Below are 17,665 nucleotides of genomic sequence, written 5' to 3'. Positions count from 1 at the left end.
TTAAGTGATGGAATTTTTAGACTTGAATTTTTAGAAAGCTAAATTCTAAGAACTTAAAGACATGCTACAGTAAATTCACACAAGACAAATCTGGTTACCTCAGAAGGAAATTTCGAGTCCAATTCGTCTGACTTTGTGAGTATTTACAGGCTTAAAGAATGACTTTATAAAGTATGATTTTAATCTTAATAATTTTTTATTATTTAAAAGAAAAAGAAACTTAAGGTATTTGGATTTTCTTGAAGTTGGAGGTTTTTAAGGTTTATAATAGCCTTTAAAAATCTTTTAAAAATTTCATACCATCTATTTCACTAGGAATGTAAATAAATTAAACTGTTCGTGAGCTACTCAAAGTTCGCCTCCATAAAATTTCTATTGAACTCGATTCGATTTCTAAACGAGTCAAACTCGAACTTAATTATTAAGCTCGTTTAGTAAACAAACCAAACTTGCTCCATAGTATTCGACTTGTTAAGGCTCATGAGCTCGACTCGCTTCCGAGTTCATGAGTAAACTCGCAAACAGTCTCGTTAAGCATGCCGAGATTAATATCATAAGAAAAATAAATTTAAACTCTAAGTATACTTTTATAAGCCAAACTTAAATTTCTAAAATTCAGCTCTACATAATTTAATTGCACTCTTAAACCTTGCAGATAATCAAATCGTTAAGATTTACAAGATAATTTATATGTATACATATTTAACTAAAATTATTTAATTTTAAATTAAAACTCATTATATATGTAAATAAATTGAACTGTTTGTGAACTATTCGAGATTAAGTTCGACAAAAACTCGACTCGTCTAAACTCGTTTGCTAAACGAGCCAAATTTGAGTCTATTAATATTTAGCTCGAGTTCAAAATAAATAAAATTTAAGTTCGGCTCAAACTCAACAAAAATTCTAATGAACTAAGATTGAACTCTTCAAAACTCAGCTGGACTCGTTTACACCCTACTTTTCCCACCAAATTCAAAATCATTGAACTTTAAAAGATCTTTTATTACTTTGAAAAAAACTTTATCCCAAATGAAGGGTGATAGTCACATACCCAAGACTTTTGGGCTACCATTTATATTGCTAGAACAAGAACAAGCAAGTGAAATTCTGCCGTGCTAGGCCCAAAATGAAGTTCTACTACAATAGTTCAAACCCAAATAAAAAATAATTTTAATTCTATTAGGTTACACATTATAAAAGATTAATATTTTAATATATTTTTGAATTCGATAATTTTAGCGGTATGATATTAATAACATATAAATAATGAAATTTATTAAGATCATGACACGTGTCCTTAGATCCTGATCAGGGGTCAAAGGACCCCTCTTCGTTGCTAAGAAGACTTAAGCTTGACCTATATAATCTTAGGTCGGACCTCAATTCTTCTTATCTTAATCAGGTTTCTCCCGGCTTATATCATTACAAGATCTTAAATGCACGTGCGATAAATAGTATCGACGTAATGTGACTAACAGCTAAAATATGGGTTAACTGGCTCAACATTTATTAATCAACTGTCTGCCATTAATGAGCCGCCTGACAAACTTGCTAAAAGCACTCCAGTTCTATTCAATGGGATGTGTCAGTACGACCAGAGGTATGTATACCCCTGCCAAACCCGAACCTGGATCATTTTTTTAGACTTTACAAAAATCACCACTTCGCATCCTTAAGAAATCTTAATTTCTCCAAACATAACACCTGGCTCCATTACTCTCATTTACTATCAACATTTACTCCTCTTTGAATCAATCCTCGCTCTTTGATTTCCTCAGTAAATCAAACTACTGTTTGGGTGTCTAGACCCTTTGACCCCCTAGATCTCAACCTCATCAATTGGCGTCATCGGTGGGAATAAAAGAGATTATTCTATTACCGAAGTTTCCAAACAAAACTCATTGAAATTCACATGGCCTACAAAGAAAGTAAAGACACCGATTTCTGTTGGAAACAAAAACCAAACCCTAGAAACCCCCAATTCTCAGGAATTTCAAATGACCCTATTTTCACACTCGTCTACACTAATGGTATCCACCATTCCCTCTATCAATAACCTTACACCCATAAACACTATCCCACAAACCCCATTATCCAGCCAAGACTTGCAAACTATATCAGTACAGCTACAGAGGATGTGGATGAACGAGATCATGCAGCAACGAGGCTTTACGCGGCCTGTGCTTGCAAACCCAACACCAACTATAACTATTAGCCAAGCTCTGACCCACATTTGTTCTTAGAGTGGAAAATCATGAGCCAATAACTATCACATAAGGAGGAAGGAGAAGAAGAGACAATGAAATAACTAGTGAGTCACCAACTAAGTCTAAAAGCCACGTGGTGAGGAGTTTAATAGAAGAAGGCGTGGACGTGAGGAGGAGCGTGACCTTGGGAGAACATAAAACATAAAGTGAAGGTGAAGGAACCAACTCCAAGTCCCCAATTAGTGCCAAAAAATCTGATGCAAGGGAGGTAGGAGTGGAAAAGAAGCTGGAAAGGTTGAAGGAAGAGCTACTAGCCGAGCTAAAAAGCCAAATGGGGCTTCAAACCAGTTTGAGGACATCCTCGCCTTGTGTAACCTGTATCCAAGAGGAAACCATCCCCAAAAGATTCCTAATGTCGACCATGGCTGCATACAATGATACTGGGAATCTCAGGGACCATGTGATCAACTATAAGACCTTCACAGAGCTGCAAACCCACTCTGATGCCTTACTCTGCAAGGTATCTCTAGCCACCCTAACCGATGCAGCCCTGACGTGGTTCAACAACTTGGAAGCAAAAAGTATCAGAACCTTTGGCGATCTAGCAAACTCATTCATGGGTGTCTCAGCTCAATGAAAAATCAGTTACTTGGAGACAATCAAGTAGAGAAGGGATGATATCAGGCCCAAGCCCAGCCCATAAAAAAAAAAAAAAAAAAGAAAAAGAAAAGAGCTTTTAAGTTGTGGTTTCAGGAATGTCCCGAAACATTCCCGTAACTACAGTTTCTTCCCCCCCTTGCGAAACAGAGCTTCTGCTCTGGTTTTATATAAAAAAAAAAAATTCCTCTTTTAAATCTAAATCTCTTCCTCCTCAACCCAATCAACCCAATCAACTCACAAACTTCTAAGATCCTTCAACTAGATCCTGATTTAAACCTATATTCTGCTCAAAAATTCAATAATTTCTTCTAGAGGCTTCAAAATTGGGTAGGTGGGTTTTATTCCTTTTATTCAAATTTTTACGATATAATTTATTTTCTCTACCTTTTAATAGTGATTTTTGTGTTTTAAGGATAAAAATGGGTTATGTTTTAGTTAGATCCAATCAATGGGATTTTATATTTATTTTTGGATTAATGATTTCCATAGGTTGATTTAAATAATATTTACAGCTTATTGAGTATTTTTGTTGAGTTTGGGTATTTTTGGGAGGCCTAGCTATGCCGAAATACTGCCCAAATTTTCTTAAAAATATATATAAAAATATTTTAAAATTTCGTATTTTACGTTTTATATTATTGTTCTAGAGCATTTGTATTATTTGATATATTATTTTATTTTCTTTTTAATTCTAGGAGAGGATCCAGCTTCCAGGATAGATAATAGGGGTCCTCCTGCGACCTAGGTCTTTTGTTCCAAGTATTCTGGTGAGTGGATAAATATATAACATTGATATTTTTTTTAAATATATTTATATGTGTATATGTTACTTTGTTTATTTAAAGTTGGGAAAGGATAAAGATAATTTATATTTCTTGAATGAATGAAAATTGAATTTAAAGCACAGTTGAATAAATAACCGATTACACTCTGTATATGCACCGAACAGATAACACCTTGATGACAGGTGATTTATTTTCAGCATGATATATATTTATACTGTCTTTGGGACAGCGCTTGATATACAGACAGCCTTTGGGGCGTATGTCAGGTGGTCACCCTTTGGGGGTAGCTCTGCACATGTGTATGACCAGTATTTTATTTGCTCTTGGGCCAAATTTGTCATTATAGAGCCTAAGATGCCAGCATTGCTCTCAGGCTGTCATTGTTTTATTATACCTGAGATGCCAGCATTATCTGCAGGGAACATATTATGAGTGTATGCGGATTCTATTTTTCACAGTTTATTTTATATTGATGGAATTAAATTATATTTATTCAGCTGACTTATTTTAGCTAAATATTTGGTACTATTAAGTACCCAAACTTTATCTTTTCCCCTTTGTTATTTATTTATCCGCTCACTGAGTAGTTGTACTCACCCCTTATATTTCTCTTAATATTTCAGTTTCTTTTTGGTGATCTGCTCAGCAGTCCTCATCTTCTTGTTTGTCCTTCCTTCCACATCGTCCACTCAGAGTCTAGAGGAGGTCGGACCAATCCTAAGTTTTTTTTTTTTTGTCTTTTCTTTTTGTACTTTTGATAGATCATGTATAGATTGTACAGCCCAGTGGAAAAGGTATTTTGTTGATTGTAAATATTTTATGAATTGACAGGTCCAACTATCAGTTTTTCTCTTTTATGCTTAATGTTTTGGAATTATAGCAGGTTACCTGTTTTTATATGTATAAATATCAGGGGAGGTTCTGTCAGTTTTCCTGGTCATATCCATCTCTACAGTTTTGGGATTGGGTGTGACAGATGAGACCCTGCAAGAATATATAGCTCATTTCAACGCTGAGGCCTTACAGATTCCTAACCTTGACAAATGAAGGGTCATGGAAGCAATGCAGAAGGAGACCACCTCGGCAGAATTTTTCGGATTCTTAAGAAGAAAACTATCCAATGCGTTGGCTGACCTGATGCAGTGCACATAAAAGTACATTAGGCAAGAAGATGCCCTAATGACTAGCCGATTTGCGAAGAAGCCTAGAGAAAGAGACATATTTCACGAACGTCCTAAGGACTGAAGTAGAGAGCATGTAGATAGAAGACCTGACCGAGGCCCTAGGGCTCTAAACAAGTATACTCATCATAGAGAGACCGAACACCGGCCTAGACTCCCTCTGTGTTAGGGGTCTAGAATCTTGGGGGACTAAAATGTATTTACTAAGGGGGTGTCACCTCAAACATATTGATGTCTCCTCTTGCCACAGCTCAACTTGTTCTTAAGGCTCTTTAGGGGGTAATAACTAGTTGGCCACTAGTGAGGGCTGGGTCCAACTTGCCACCATGGGCCTATTGAGTCCCTGTGTTGTACCTCCGCTCCTTATAAGCGTCCCCCCTGTCTACAAGGATCACTGCTATGAATTGTATAATTATTGTTTTTCCCCTCCTCCCAAGATTCTAGACCTCTAACACTTTACACAAAGAGAGCACCCCTTTGAATGTATCCATGGTAGAAATTCTAGTGGTAGTGCATCACAAAATCTTGTTTCAATGGTCACAACCTCTGCGGGCCGATCCTAAGAGTCATGACCTAGACAAGTATTGTTAGTTCCACTGTAAGCATGGCCATGACAGCAACAATTGTTACTGTAACGACCCGGAAATCCGGACCGCTACCGGCGCTAGGATCCAGATCGGCATAAGGCCGCCGGGACCCGTAGCAAGCCTACTATGCATCCTGTACAGCTGGTATAATCCCAAACATGATCCAACATAAGCATAAACTTTAAAACATAAGGCTGTAAACTTTTTCTTTAACCCGTTTGACCTGTGTATGCACTATGACTGAACTCATAGAACCTCTAGGGTCAGCATACCCTATGTCAAACCCGGTCCATCACATGAAACAACATAAAATAAAACTCATGTACAAAGGGATTATCCAACTCGGGCCAAGCACAATACCATAACTCTGAACATATAACGTAAGGTCATATTACAATACAACTCTTTTTACAACAATACATAATCTTATATTACATCATGTCCACTGCTATTCTATTACAAAAAAAAACGCGACCAAGGAAGTAACCTGCTGGTCTCCTGACTATCTCTGACCCTGCAAACCTGGGGTTAGGGGAGAGGGGTGAGCTAAAAAGCCCAGTGAGTAGAAACATGAAAACATTTGCTTTAATTCCTCCATTTTTAGGTATATTATTATTCATTTTATGATTATTATCATTATTTTATGCTTTCATGGAATGCATCACAACACAAACATATCACATCAAGGATGAATTTGTCACCATTAGCCCTCTACATATCGTAATATGTCCAACTATACCAGGGGCGATGAGGCCACACCTAGTATTCGCTTACATAACTCATACCATAACATGTCCAACTACACCAGGGGCGATTAGGCCTCACCTAGTGTTCGCTCACATAACATAGTACCAGGAGCGACCTGGTCTTTCTGTCTCATAACATACCATGGCATATCATATCATATCATCTCATCTCATACTGAGGGCTAAGGATCATCCAACATCCATCCACATCAACAACATATTATGCAATGCATCATATTCGTGGGTTCTAATGCAAAACAACCTAATACATATCATGGCATTTTATGATGCATGGATCATGCTCTAAAAACATTTAATTTCTTAATTTAAAACATTAGGTTTAGTTCCACTCACCTCTGGATAGCTCTGGACTAACTCTGAAGCAGCCAACACTGCTAAAGACCTCGGTTCCTCGGGTCCGATCCTACACAGGTGGACTCCAGTGAGGTGCCAAACATACTCTAAACAACTCATAAACAACTCCCCAAAAACCCCCTAAAGCATCACTTAAACATGCATAGAAAACACTCATGAAAAGGCTGGACAGGGCACTTTCGGCGGCACCTTCGGCGGCCGAAAGTCCCAGACAGAGACGAAAGTCAGGCAGGTTCGGCGGCACCTTCGGCGGCCGAACCCTCACTCCAGAGACGAAAGTCAGGCACTTTCGGCGGCCGAACATTACCTTCGGCGGCCGAAAGTCTACTTTCAAGCCAAAACTCAACTTTCGGGGGCAAGGTTAGGCGGCCAATCCCTGCATTCAAAGGCAAGTTCGGCGGCCGAAACCACCTTCGGCGGCCGAACCTGAGTTCTTCCCAGAAGGGCAGAACTCAGCTTCTCATGCATTGAAGCCTCCCAAACCTTCCAAACACCCCAAAACAAGCATCCAACTCCTCAAACACATGCATACATCCTTAACCATGCACAAAGGAGCTCAAACAAGCTTAAACTCCTTAAAACAACATCTAAAGCATACATAGATAGTTTATGACCCACATAGGCCAAAACCATCAAAACAAACCAAACCTCACATACTCTCTCCCAATCATGCATACTCTCTCCCATAAGCTCAAAGGGGCTTGAAAACTAACTTAAACCCCAACACAAACATCACATTATCATACATTGGGCATAAACCCACATAAACCCTAACATGCATATCTACCCATGCTCAACCATCAAAACCTCTTAAAACTCACTTAAAATATAAAGGAAAGCATATATCTACACTTACCTCTTGAAGATCGAGGGTTGGTGCGACCCAAAGCTTGAGATGTGGAGAACCCAAACCCTTAAAGTCTCCAAGCTCTCCAAATCTTGATCCAAGCTTTAAAACTCTTCAAAACAACCATATAGCTTATAAAACGTGAAGGATTTGAAGAAAAAGCAAGAAAACGACTAGAGGAGGACATGAACACACCTGAGCTCGAGAATAGGGAGAAAACTCGCCCATTTTCGGTCTGAGGGGCTTTTATAGGTGGCCAGCCAAACCTCCTTCGGCGGCCTAACGTGCATGCAAAACACCCCCATGTTCGGCGGCCGAACTTGAGGTTCGGCGGCCGAACCTGGTTTGCTCAAACATAGCTTTCGGAGGCCAAAAGCGCTCCCAAAACCAACTCATGTTCGGCGGCCGAACTTCACTTTCGGCGGCCGAACCTGGCAAAAACCTCCTTAGTCTTTTCTTTTAAAAACTCAAATCTTTTTCATTTAAAACCATGAAATCAGTAAAAATCATTTTAGAAATCACATTTTACCCCTCTAGAAGACTCTGGCATCATCAAAATTCCATATTCCAACGGACATCCCGCCGGAAGGTAGGGATTCCGATGCCGGAATCTAGCCGGGTATTACAGTTACCAATGGAGAAATGAGATAAAAAAAAAATACTAATGAGAGGTCACCTCAAGAATTTTGTCAAGAAAAAGGGTAGTCCCAACAATAGGCCAGAGAAGAAAAAGGAGCCAACCAGAGGAAGACATGCACGACTAGTGAATTATGGGTCAAGTAGAACCATTGCTTTCATTTATGACCTCCATATGATTCAACCCCTTAAAAATCTCAAACATTGGTTCCTCAAAATCCTCAGATAATCATTGCTTTCATTTATGATGACTGTTCAAAAATCAATGACTGCAGAGGTATACTTCTCAGAGAAAAATGCATCATAACCCGTCCATAACGACTTGATAAAATTGAATTCGCCCCTCCAACCAACATAAATAACACTTGGAGAAGCAAAAGAATATGTGATATCATAAAAATAACGAGATCCATTAAAATTATGACACGTATTCTTAGATCCTAAGCAGGAGTCAAATGACCTTTTTTCGCTAGTCTGGCTAAGAAAGCTCAAGCTAGACCTAAGTAATCTTAGGTCGGACCTCAACACCTCTTATCTTAGTCATGTCTCTCTTAGCTTGTACCGCTATGGAGTCTTAAATGCTCATGCGATAAACAGTATCAACGTAACGTGACTGATAGCCAAAGTATGGGTTAGCCGGCTCAGCATTTATTAGATAACTGTCCGCTATTAATGAGTCGCCTGATAAACCTGCTAAAACGTGCTCCAGTCTTATTCGATGGGACGTGACACAGAAAAGCTCAGTACGGCCAGAGGTATATATACCCCTGCCAAACTCCAACATGGATCATCTTTTTTGACTTCACAAAAATCATCACTTTGCATCCCTCATAAATCTTAACTTCTCCAAACATAACACCCGAGTCCATTAATCTCATTTACTAATCTCATTTACTACAAGCAATTACTCTTCTTTGAACTAATTCCCTCACTAAATCAAACCACTCTCCAGGCATCCAAATCTGTGATCCCCAAATCTCAACCTCATCAAATATTAATTTTTTTAAAATAACACATAAGAAACTCTGTGTTTTTTTTTTTTTGGTTACCGAGGGAGGAGCCAAGAATCCGAGTGAGACTGCGAAGATTCGCTAAGCGTACTCAATTACAGAGAAGGAGATGATTTAACTCATGTGGAGGAGCCAGCAAAATATGATTTCGGATTACGCCACCTCCAGCTGCATTATTAGAATCCATGAGCCAAGATGCGTCAACATTGATCTTGAGGATGTTCGCCGGTGGTGGTACCCACGGAACCCACACGAGCCCTGATACGTTATTTATAGGAGCTCCGTTGGATCTTTGCTACAAACTCTATTGAAATATTTCGCTTGTATTCTCGCATCGTACACCACTGCTTCTGGACTTTATGCACTTCCCCAAAAATTGCCTCAGTTTCTTCTTAATTTTCCAGCATATTGTACCAAACAGGACATAGCACCCTGATCCCTATTCTGTAGATTCATGGTGATCCAAGCCTGTATGACCATGCTACTTGCAAAGAAAACATCTCAGCAACTTCTGGGAACCAGACTTTTCCAGATCTCTCTTGCGAAAGCACAGTCAAGCAGTACATCAAGACCAGTTTCAGAGCTTCGGAAGCAAATCGTATTTGTGATTTACCTTGTGTTATGATAAGTTTTCATCATGTAAATAAAACTTTATAAAATAATGAGAGCAATTAGAGGAATTTAACTGTTTAATAACAAGTGCCCTGAAAGCACCAGTAAGTTCCATAGTTTTGAAAGATAGCACAGGGTGACATAAAAAATGCTAAATCCATGAAATAATACAGAAAACAGAATTTATCTCAACAATTGGAGATCACAGACTGATACATCTGCCTGAGTTGTTTTGCCACATCAATGATTTCTGGTCTATTGTCTTCAAGATCACAGGCACACTGAAGGGCAAGCAATGCAAAATTCTGCAGTTGCAGCTCTTTCCCAGGCCATGGTTCCTCTTCTAACACTGCAGGGTCTACTAAAGTCTCATTAAACATTTGGTTATCCACATATTTCTTCACAATTTGGACCAAAGAACAGTTCCCCGGAGATGCAGAAGGAAAAGGATTTTGTGGCCTTTTGCCCGTCAAAAGTGATAGGAGAACTACACCAAAACCATAAATATCCACCTTCTCATTGATTAAACGTTTCATGAAATATTCAGGAGCCAGAAATCCCAGTACGCCTGCGGGAACATTCTCTCTACGCAGTGCATGCTCCACATAGAAATGCCCTTCAGGGATAGATTCAGATAAAGTAAAATCTACTAACTTGGGAACATAGTCTTCGTCTAGTAAGATATTAGATGGTTTGATATCTTTATGAATAATAGGCTTTGGAAATGCAGTATGAAGAAATGCAATGGCATTAGCTACACCAAGTGCAATCTTCAGCCTAGTTTTCCATGTCAAGGGTCGAAAATTGGATGCATAAGGATCGTATATATGATCATGAAGAGTTCCATTCTTTTCAGACTCAAAAACTAGAAAGGGAATCTCAGTCTCCAAGCAGCATCCCAACAGTTTGAGAACATTTTTATGAGAGCTGAATTCTGATGCGAAGACAATTTCTCTAATAGAATACTCTCTCGCTCTTTGTTCTTCAAACTTTTTCAATATAATTGGGCGGTCCTGCAGAACACCACTGTACAATTTATAGGGGCCATCGTCCCAGAAGATTTTACTTGGATGGAAGTTATCTGTGGCACTGTTCAGCTCTTTGACAGAGAAGCAACGAGTTGGATTACTACCTCTGCCATTATTAAACGCGATTGAGGTCTCCAATAACGTTCGCCCATTTATCATTAAGCATGTCTCCTCCACCGCTTTCTTGTCCTTATTCTTGGGTCTGAAGCAGGCAATCATCTTGTTGGTTTACTGTTCACTTATTTCAGATTCAGATCCATGATAAAATTTCCTAGTTGTTGGAATTGTACATGTTATGTTGCGAAACCCTAAATAGAAGTGGAACGAGTATGTACCTGTGGATGGCCAAACCAAACACCAAGGTGACCTTCAGCCCAAGAATCCCTTGCTCCACAAGGATGAACAAAAACAGTTTCAGAACCAAAAATCAAGAAACGATAAATAAGTTTCACAGAAAACTTGACTTGGGTCAAAGTTGTTGTGGCACTGAGGAACACTTAACACAAAGAAGCAAAGGATTGGATTCTGCCATAATTGAATGGAATTGAATACTGTGTTGTTCAGCAAAGGGCGAAAAAAATCATGTACCAGTGGATAGCGAAATAAAAAATCAGCTGATGAAATTTTAATCCCAAACGGAGACTAGAAAGGCCAATTTTCAGCTTGTCGTGAATACTTTCCTGTCCTGGAACTACAAAAACCATAAATGAATAGACGAATGAGTTTTTTTCAAATCAAGAACTATTCTATTAATTAAAGCGTTTGAAAATTCTCCTGGAAATAAGTTGCCCGTTTTCTGGCCATGCCCTTGCTCTAGAAAATTCTCACAGGAGAAATGAGGCCATCTCAAAGAAATTTCGAGCCCAATTCGTCGACTTGAGAGAGCATTTAGACGTGTGTGTAACAAACATCCACAAGAGTTTGGGCTACCATTTATATTGCTAGAACAAGAAGAAGCAGGTGATAATCTGGCCGTGTGCTGAAGTTTCACTAGAAGAGTAGAGCTGGAACCATAACCTACTCTGATGGCTCTATCCATGGGATAGGCCCACAACGAAGTTCCTCTTCGGCTATTTCCACTAGAGAGGTTAGGGAAAATATTCTGTTCGTTTCACGAAGAATAGTAATATAGTAAAGTTGAACATTGCATTTCATTATTCACAAATTTTTTATTACTATTAAATATTAATTTAAAATACACTAATAGACTTAATCCGATTGTATAAATCTGGAAAATTTCAAAATTTATTCTCTCAAATTTTAATTCGTATTTAAAAAAAATTAATTTAAAAATAAAAAGATACCATCACTATAAAAGGGAAATTTTGCCAAATTGGAGATACCATTCCCAATAATTATTAAGAATAATATATTTTATTTAGATTTTAATTATATTATATGTGAATATTAATTTGTAGCTTTATATTGTCAAAGCCATGCATGTTAGATTTGCAAATTTTTCTTTTTCTATTAAAGAATTATATATTAATAATTTAACATATGCAACATGAGGTGCATTTCATATTTGATGTTAAGTATCAATTTGTTGGTTTTTTTAATAGTTCTTTTCATTTTTTTTTTATTATTATCAAATTTCCACATGATTTTTTTTTCCATTGTCCACGCACTTGGATGAAACGAATACGACAATACATTACACCGTTTTACTCAATCCTATAATAATTATAACCAAATAGCGATCATTCCGTTCCTTATAATATTATTATAAAAAATAAATAAAATAAAATAAATCAGATACCACTTGTGGCCTCTGCTGTTGACCAATCAAACGGAGAGAACATGATTCCATGCCTATATATTATCAAATTGCTCCAACAATAATTACATTTTAATACCAAATTACTTGATATTCTACCATATCTCTTTGTAACTAGTACACCAATCATTTTTATTCATTTTTTAATAAAATAATTAGAATAAAATTTTATTATATGATCATAATCGAAACGTTGTTAGAAATTATGAAGAATACAATAAATCTATAAATAAATAAAAAAAAAACAATTTCGACCATTTGACAAAAAGAAAAAAAAACTTATGAATCTCATTTAAAAATCAGGTATTATTTACCATAATATTTCAAATTAGATATGTATTTAGTTGAATTTATAAAGTTTCTGTATATATAAAAAAATTTATTCCGGTGGAATTAGGCTCCCCTCTACTAATTCTTTTTCTCTTATCCTCTAGTGATACATAACCGTCATATTGGTACAGTATTATCTGTTTCTATTATACAAAATAGTATGTACAAGCGTATCTCTTTATCCATTCTAGTTAGGCGGCCATTATTTCTCTTTATCCATTCTCGTATTTGATGAGTTTTGAGTTTATATTTTTCTGCAATCTCGACCTCAGTCTAAATGTTAGGTTAATGATAATAACAAATTATACTTTATTTTAAATAAGGGGAGAAAAATCTAAGCTAAACTAGATATGTTGTATAAAATTATAAATCTAAGCTAGAAATAAGAGACAAAATTGAAACCAATAAAAAAATATGAAATTGAGAGACAAAATATCTAAAAAAAGGGATGGGAAATCTAATAATTAGAAGAAAGGACCCATATGAATCAAATCTCTGAGTTGTTTTGAAACTTACACTGTGCGCTGGCTTTGCAGATAAAAAAAATCAATGCATTCCTCGTGCTCGGTGCCTATGAAGCTTCTTCACTCTCGCATACGAATGGGCATGGAGGTGGCAAGCAGCTGGTTTCGTCATCGTCTCCTTCCTTCTTTTAACTATATATATATATATATATGCAATTGGGAGCAGACTCGATATAACAATCAGATTGTTGTGTTAATTTATATTAATTAGAGATTCATTAATTTACAATTACAATGTTCTTCGTTTACCTTTTTTTTTTCTTATTAAAAATATATATTTTTTTATTATTAGCGAAATAATTAATACTCTCATATATATATATATATATAATAATATTTTAACATGTAAAATATGATTAAAAATAATAATGATGAGATACGAAAAGAAATATAATTTATGTTAGTATGCTCATATAGTGTTATTTATCGCTATTTTATAGAATCGTACGTATAAGTGTATTTATCTATCTGCCTTCCATCGTCAAGTAGCCATTTAATTTCTCTCCGACACTTATACTAATAGGGTCGCGGTATAGCGGAACTTACTCCCTTATTTTCCATTACGTCAAATAAGTTGGATTCCTTTTAGATAAGTTTAGGTCCCGATCAGTCCAATATACTCGATTATGGATTAAATTATATGCCGATGGATCAATTTAAGTGGTAAATTTTAATGAATTTTAGGTCTGACTCTTCTATCAAGACTCCACCTGTGAAATTTAATTATTTGAATTGGGAAATAGTTATATGAAAGTATTTAGCCTTTAATATATATGCCCCAAAATATACTTGAGATACTTCAGTAGATATCAAAAAAAAATCCAAAACTAAATAAGACCAATGAATATATGCTTACTATAATCAAGAGGGGTGTTGAATATATAGATGTTCTAACTAATAAATAACAGAAGCATATGATTAAATATAAAATACACTACAAAGAAATTTACCAATTTATAAATTATGATATGATGATGATCTAAATATGCACACAGCAAAACCCCAAAAAGCTGTGGTGGGTTAGCTTCCCAACTTTATACAGAATCTGGAAGATGTTGCTTTTTTGTCTTTCTCCTCCAATTTAACTTATCACTTTACACCCTATCACGCAACACCAATCTCTTTAACTCAACCCTACTGGTAAACACAAACCCTAAACAAAAAATTCACTCATTGGTGGCAATTTGGCTTTAGTATTGCATTATATTATTGTAGAATGCTGAGGAAAAAGAAAGAGACTCAAACGGACAAAGCAATAGAGTCGACGTGGACAAAAAACAGATGAGAAAAGAAGAAAAATTTTTTTTAATTGAACGTTGTTTGGTACAACAGTGTTTCAGTGTGTAGACTCTAGACGCACTTCTCCACAGGAGACCCATTCTTCTTTGGCCCCACACTTCATCCCTTCCCTTCTTTTGTCTTCTTTTATCTTTTAATTTCTCAAATTCTTTAAGAAAGTGATTTTCTTCAACTCTTTCATTTTCCCCATTTTCTTAACTCTCTCTGTTACCAAGTTTTTGTCAGTGGAAAATATTCATGGTTGGTTGAGTGTCACTATAAAGGAGCGTATCCTCCATCTTCCCCTTTCCTACAAAAACCCTTCATTTTTCTCCTCTTCCTCATCAACCCCCTCCCCCTTTCTCTCTCGCTCTCTCTGCTTCAACAATGTCAGAAGAAAGCACCTGCAGTAACTCTTCTTCTTTTCCCACTGCTGCCGCTGCTACTACCACCACAGACACTTCTTCTAGCAACTCCAAAGCTCAAGATGTTGTAGCTAGAAAACCAAAAAGAGCAAGAGATAGCAAGCACCCTGTCTACAGAGGTGTTAGGATGAGAAGCTGGGGTAAATGGGTATCTGAAATCCGTGAACCCCGTAAAAAATCACGTATTTGGCTTGGAACTTTCTCTACGGCTGAAATGGCGGCGCGTGCCCATGATGTCGCCGCCATGAGCATTAAAGGTAATACAGCAATTCTAAATTTCCCTGAACTAGTTGATTCACTGCCTCGTCCTGTCTCGTTAATGCCTCGAGACATTCAGGCAGCTGCTGCTAAAGCTGCTTCAATGGTCGAGTTCAACTCGTTAACATCGTCATCCCCATCCCCATCTTCATCTTCTTCGTCTTCTTCATTGTCATCGGTGTTATCAGAATCATCATCCTCGGTGTCAGAATCCGAGGAATTAAGCGAAATCGTGGAGTTGCCAAATATAGAAGGGAGTTTTGACTCGGCCAAACCGCAGACTGAGTTTATATTGTTCGAGTCGGTGGACGGGTGGGTTTATCCACCAGAAGACATGTATGGAGAATTCTCCGATCAGTGGTTGGGATTGGAGAGATTGATTTCCAGCAACTTTGGAGCTTCAGTTTGGAATTAGAGGCTAAATTGGTGTGCTGTTTCTCTTTTGTTTTTTTTTTTTTCTTTATCAGGTTAATTATATTGATTTTAGCTTTTAACTAGATGCCAAATGTTTGGCTTCTTTTGCTGACTCATAATTTCTGCTACTGTAATATATAAATTCATACTGTTCTAGACTTCAGCTTCATGCTTCTCTCTTTTTTTTTTTAATTATATCATTACGTAACAAGATAAATTTTTTTAAAGATTTCATTTCATTTACAAGATTATTAATTTATTTATAAAAAAAATTACAATTTAATTGATATTACAAGTAATTGTTGGCCCCATTTGTTTCTTGTCAAAATATAGGACTTTTTTAAAAAAATAAATAGATATAAAGGAAATTACTGTAGAGCATGTTATCAAAAACAAATTATTGGTTATAGACAGCTGGGAGAATATTACAATCTTGTCATAATCATGTTTTTTATTTTGTGTAAGAATCATACATGTTCCTGTTTTTAACTTTTTTTTTTTCTTTTGACCTTTTGTTTTTTTTAATATATATATAAATGGGTATGAATAAAATCAATTAAATACTAATACTAACTAACAAAATTGAAATAACTGGAGAATTAATCATTGAAATTCTGAATTTTTAACAAGATTTTTAAAATGAATGGAATTTTTAGTATTATGATGAGAATACGCTGAATTCATTTAAAAATTAATTTAATAAATAATAATATTATAATTTTTATATTATAAATAATTATTCAACAATATATTTATATTATGAATTTATATAAATTTATTTTAGTAGTAATTATTATGTATTAACATTTATTTTGTCTTTACCCATACAGGTTCAATTAGAAGAAGGCATATTAACCAAATACGGAAGCATTGTGGTGGCGCAATCACGGTCGCCGTCACCAGTCACCACTTTGAAGCAAATTGCAAAATGTACCGTTGGGAGGATCGCATGACATAAGCAGAATGTACCGTTGCAAAGCATTTCTTTTTTTTTAATTTTTAAAATTTCATTGACTTGGTACATGACATACGTAGACGCTTTATGCGACAAATTCAAGTTTGATAATTTTTTTTAAAATACTATAAAAGAAAAAAAAATCATGTGGATTATGTAATGGAAAACGAATTAATCCGTTGATTACCCAAATTCTATTTGCAACTTTGGAATTCAATTCTCTCTTTTTTAGTTTTTTTTTTTTGAATTTTTTTTTTTTTTAGCTAATTGTAAATTTCAACCTATAAATACATAAACAAAATTTCCAAAGTCAAATAGTTAATGCAAGAGATAACGGTTAGTTGGATGCCGTTTGTTTTGGGCTAACTTCCGAACATCACGTGAGAAGGGTGGGGCTGGCTGAGAAGCTAGCTTGATCTCATTGACACGTTTCTCAACTAAAATTTTAAATTTTGAGAAAAAAAAAAGTAGAATTTTAAATATTAAAATTATTTACTCTATTTATTCTAGAATTTTTATTTTAACTTCATTTTTATAAATTAATATTTTTAAAAAAATATTAAATAGTTTTGAATATTTAAAAATAAAAAATTTATTTTATCATATAAAAAATTATTTAAATTGGATTTGTTGGAATTTTAATGATACATTTATTTTGCTAATATTTTAGATTTTAATGCAATACGTAGATATAAAATGCAATTTATTTTTCCTTTAACGTTAGTAAATTGATTCATTTGTATAAAAATTTTAGTATTAATAAATAAAATGGATAAAATTATTTATTTTATTAATTAATTCGATAATTAAAAGAATTAATTCATGACTGTGACACTTGTATATAGCCAGCTAAAACCTCAACAATATTAATATTCTTTGCTATTATCAAAAAGCTTATAATTTTAAGAAACAACTATGAATAAACTACCTTAAAATCTTAATTACCTGTTTCATAATTGAGCATGGGCGGCAAGTAATCTTCGCCAGTAGATAATTATTAATTATAAGACAACGTGGTTGCTTCATG

At 35.6% G+C, this 17,665-nt stretch overlaps 2 protein-coding genes across 4 annotated transcripts; one reads left to right on the top strand and one right to left on the bottom strand.

Moving 5' to 3' along the window:
- Positions 1-9,651: 9,651 nt before the first annotated feature.
- Positions 9,652-11,727, bottom strand: LOC110626232 (non-functional pseudokinase ZED1). 3 transcript variants are annotated; one of them, XM_043961660.1, is made up of 3 exons: positions 11,266-11,727; positions 11,013-11,061; positions 9,652-10,908 (listed from the first exon to the last, which is right to left on the bottom strand). In XM_043961660.1, the coding sequence occupies exon 3, from the start codon at positions 10,894-10,896 to the stop codon at positions 9,838-9,840; it is 1,059 nt and encodes a 352-aa protein (XP_043817595.1). In that variant the 5' UTR covers positions 10,897-10,908; positions 11,013-11,061; positions 11,266-11,727; the 3' UTR covers positions 9,652-9,837. The 3 variants fall into 3 exon arrangements, with proteins under 3 accessions (XP_043817595.1, XP_043817596.1, XP_021627709.1); XM_043961661.1 differs by having other exon boundaries at positions 9,652-10,879; positions 11,266-11,726; XM_021772017.2 differs by having other exon boundaries at positions 11,013-11,726.
- Positions 11,728-14,764: 3,037 nt separating this feature from the next.
- Positions 14,765-16,855, top strand: LOC110626235 (dehydration-responsive element-binding protein 3). The gene is made up of 2 exons (XM_021772023.2): positions 14,765-15,695; positions 16,514-16,855. The coding sequence occupies exon 1, from the start codon at positions 14,974-14,976 to the stop codon at positions 15,682-15,684; it is 711 nt and encodes a 236-aa protein (XP_021627715.1). The 5' UTR covers positions 14,765-14,973; the 3' UTR covers positions 15,685-15,695; positions 16,514-16,855.
- Positions 16,856-17,665: the final 810 nt, after the last annotated feature.

Source organism: Manihot esculenta, chromosome 11 (assembly GCF_001659605.2).
Source record: "Manihot esculenta cultivar AM560-2 chromosome 11, M.esculenta_v8, whole genome shotgun sequence".
NCBI classification, from domain to species: Eukaryota; Viridiplantae; Streptophyta; class Magnoliopsida; order Malpighiales; family Euphorbiaceae; genus Manihot; species Manihot esculenta.
This window is presented reverse-complemented; position numbering and strand designations above follow the sequence as displayed.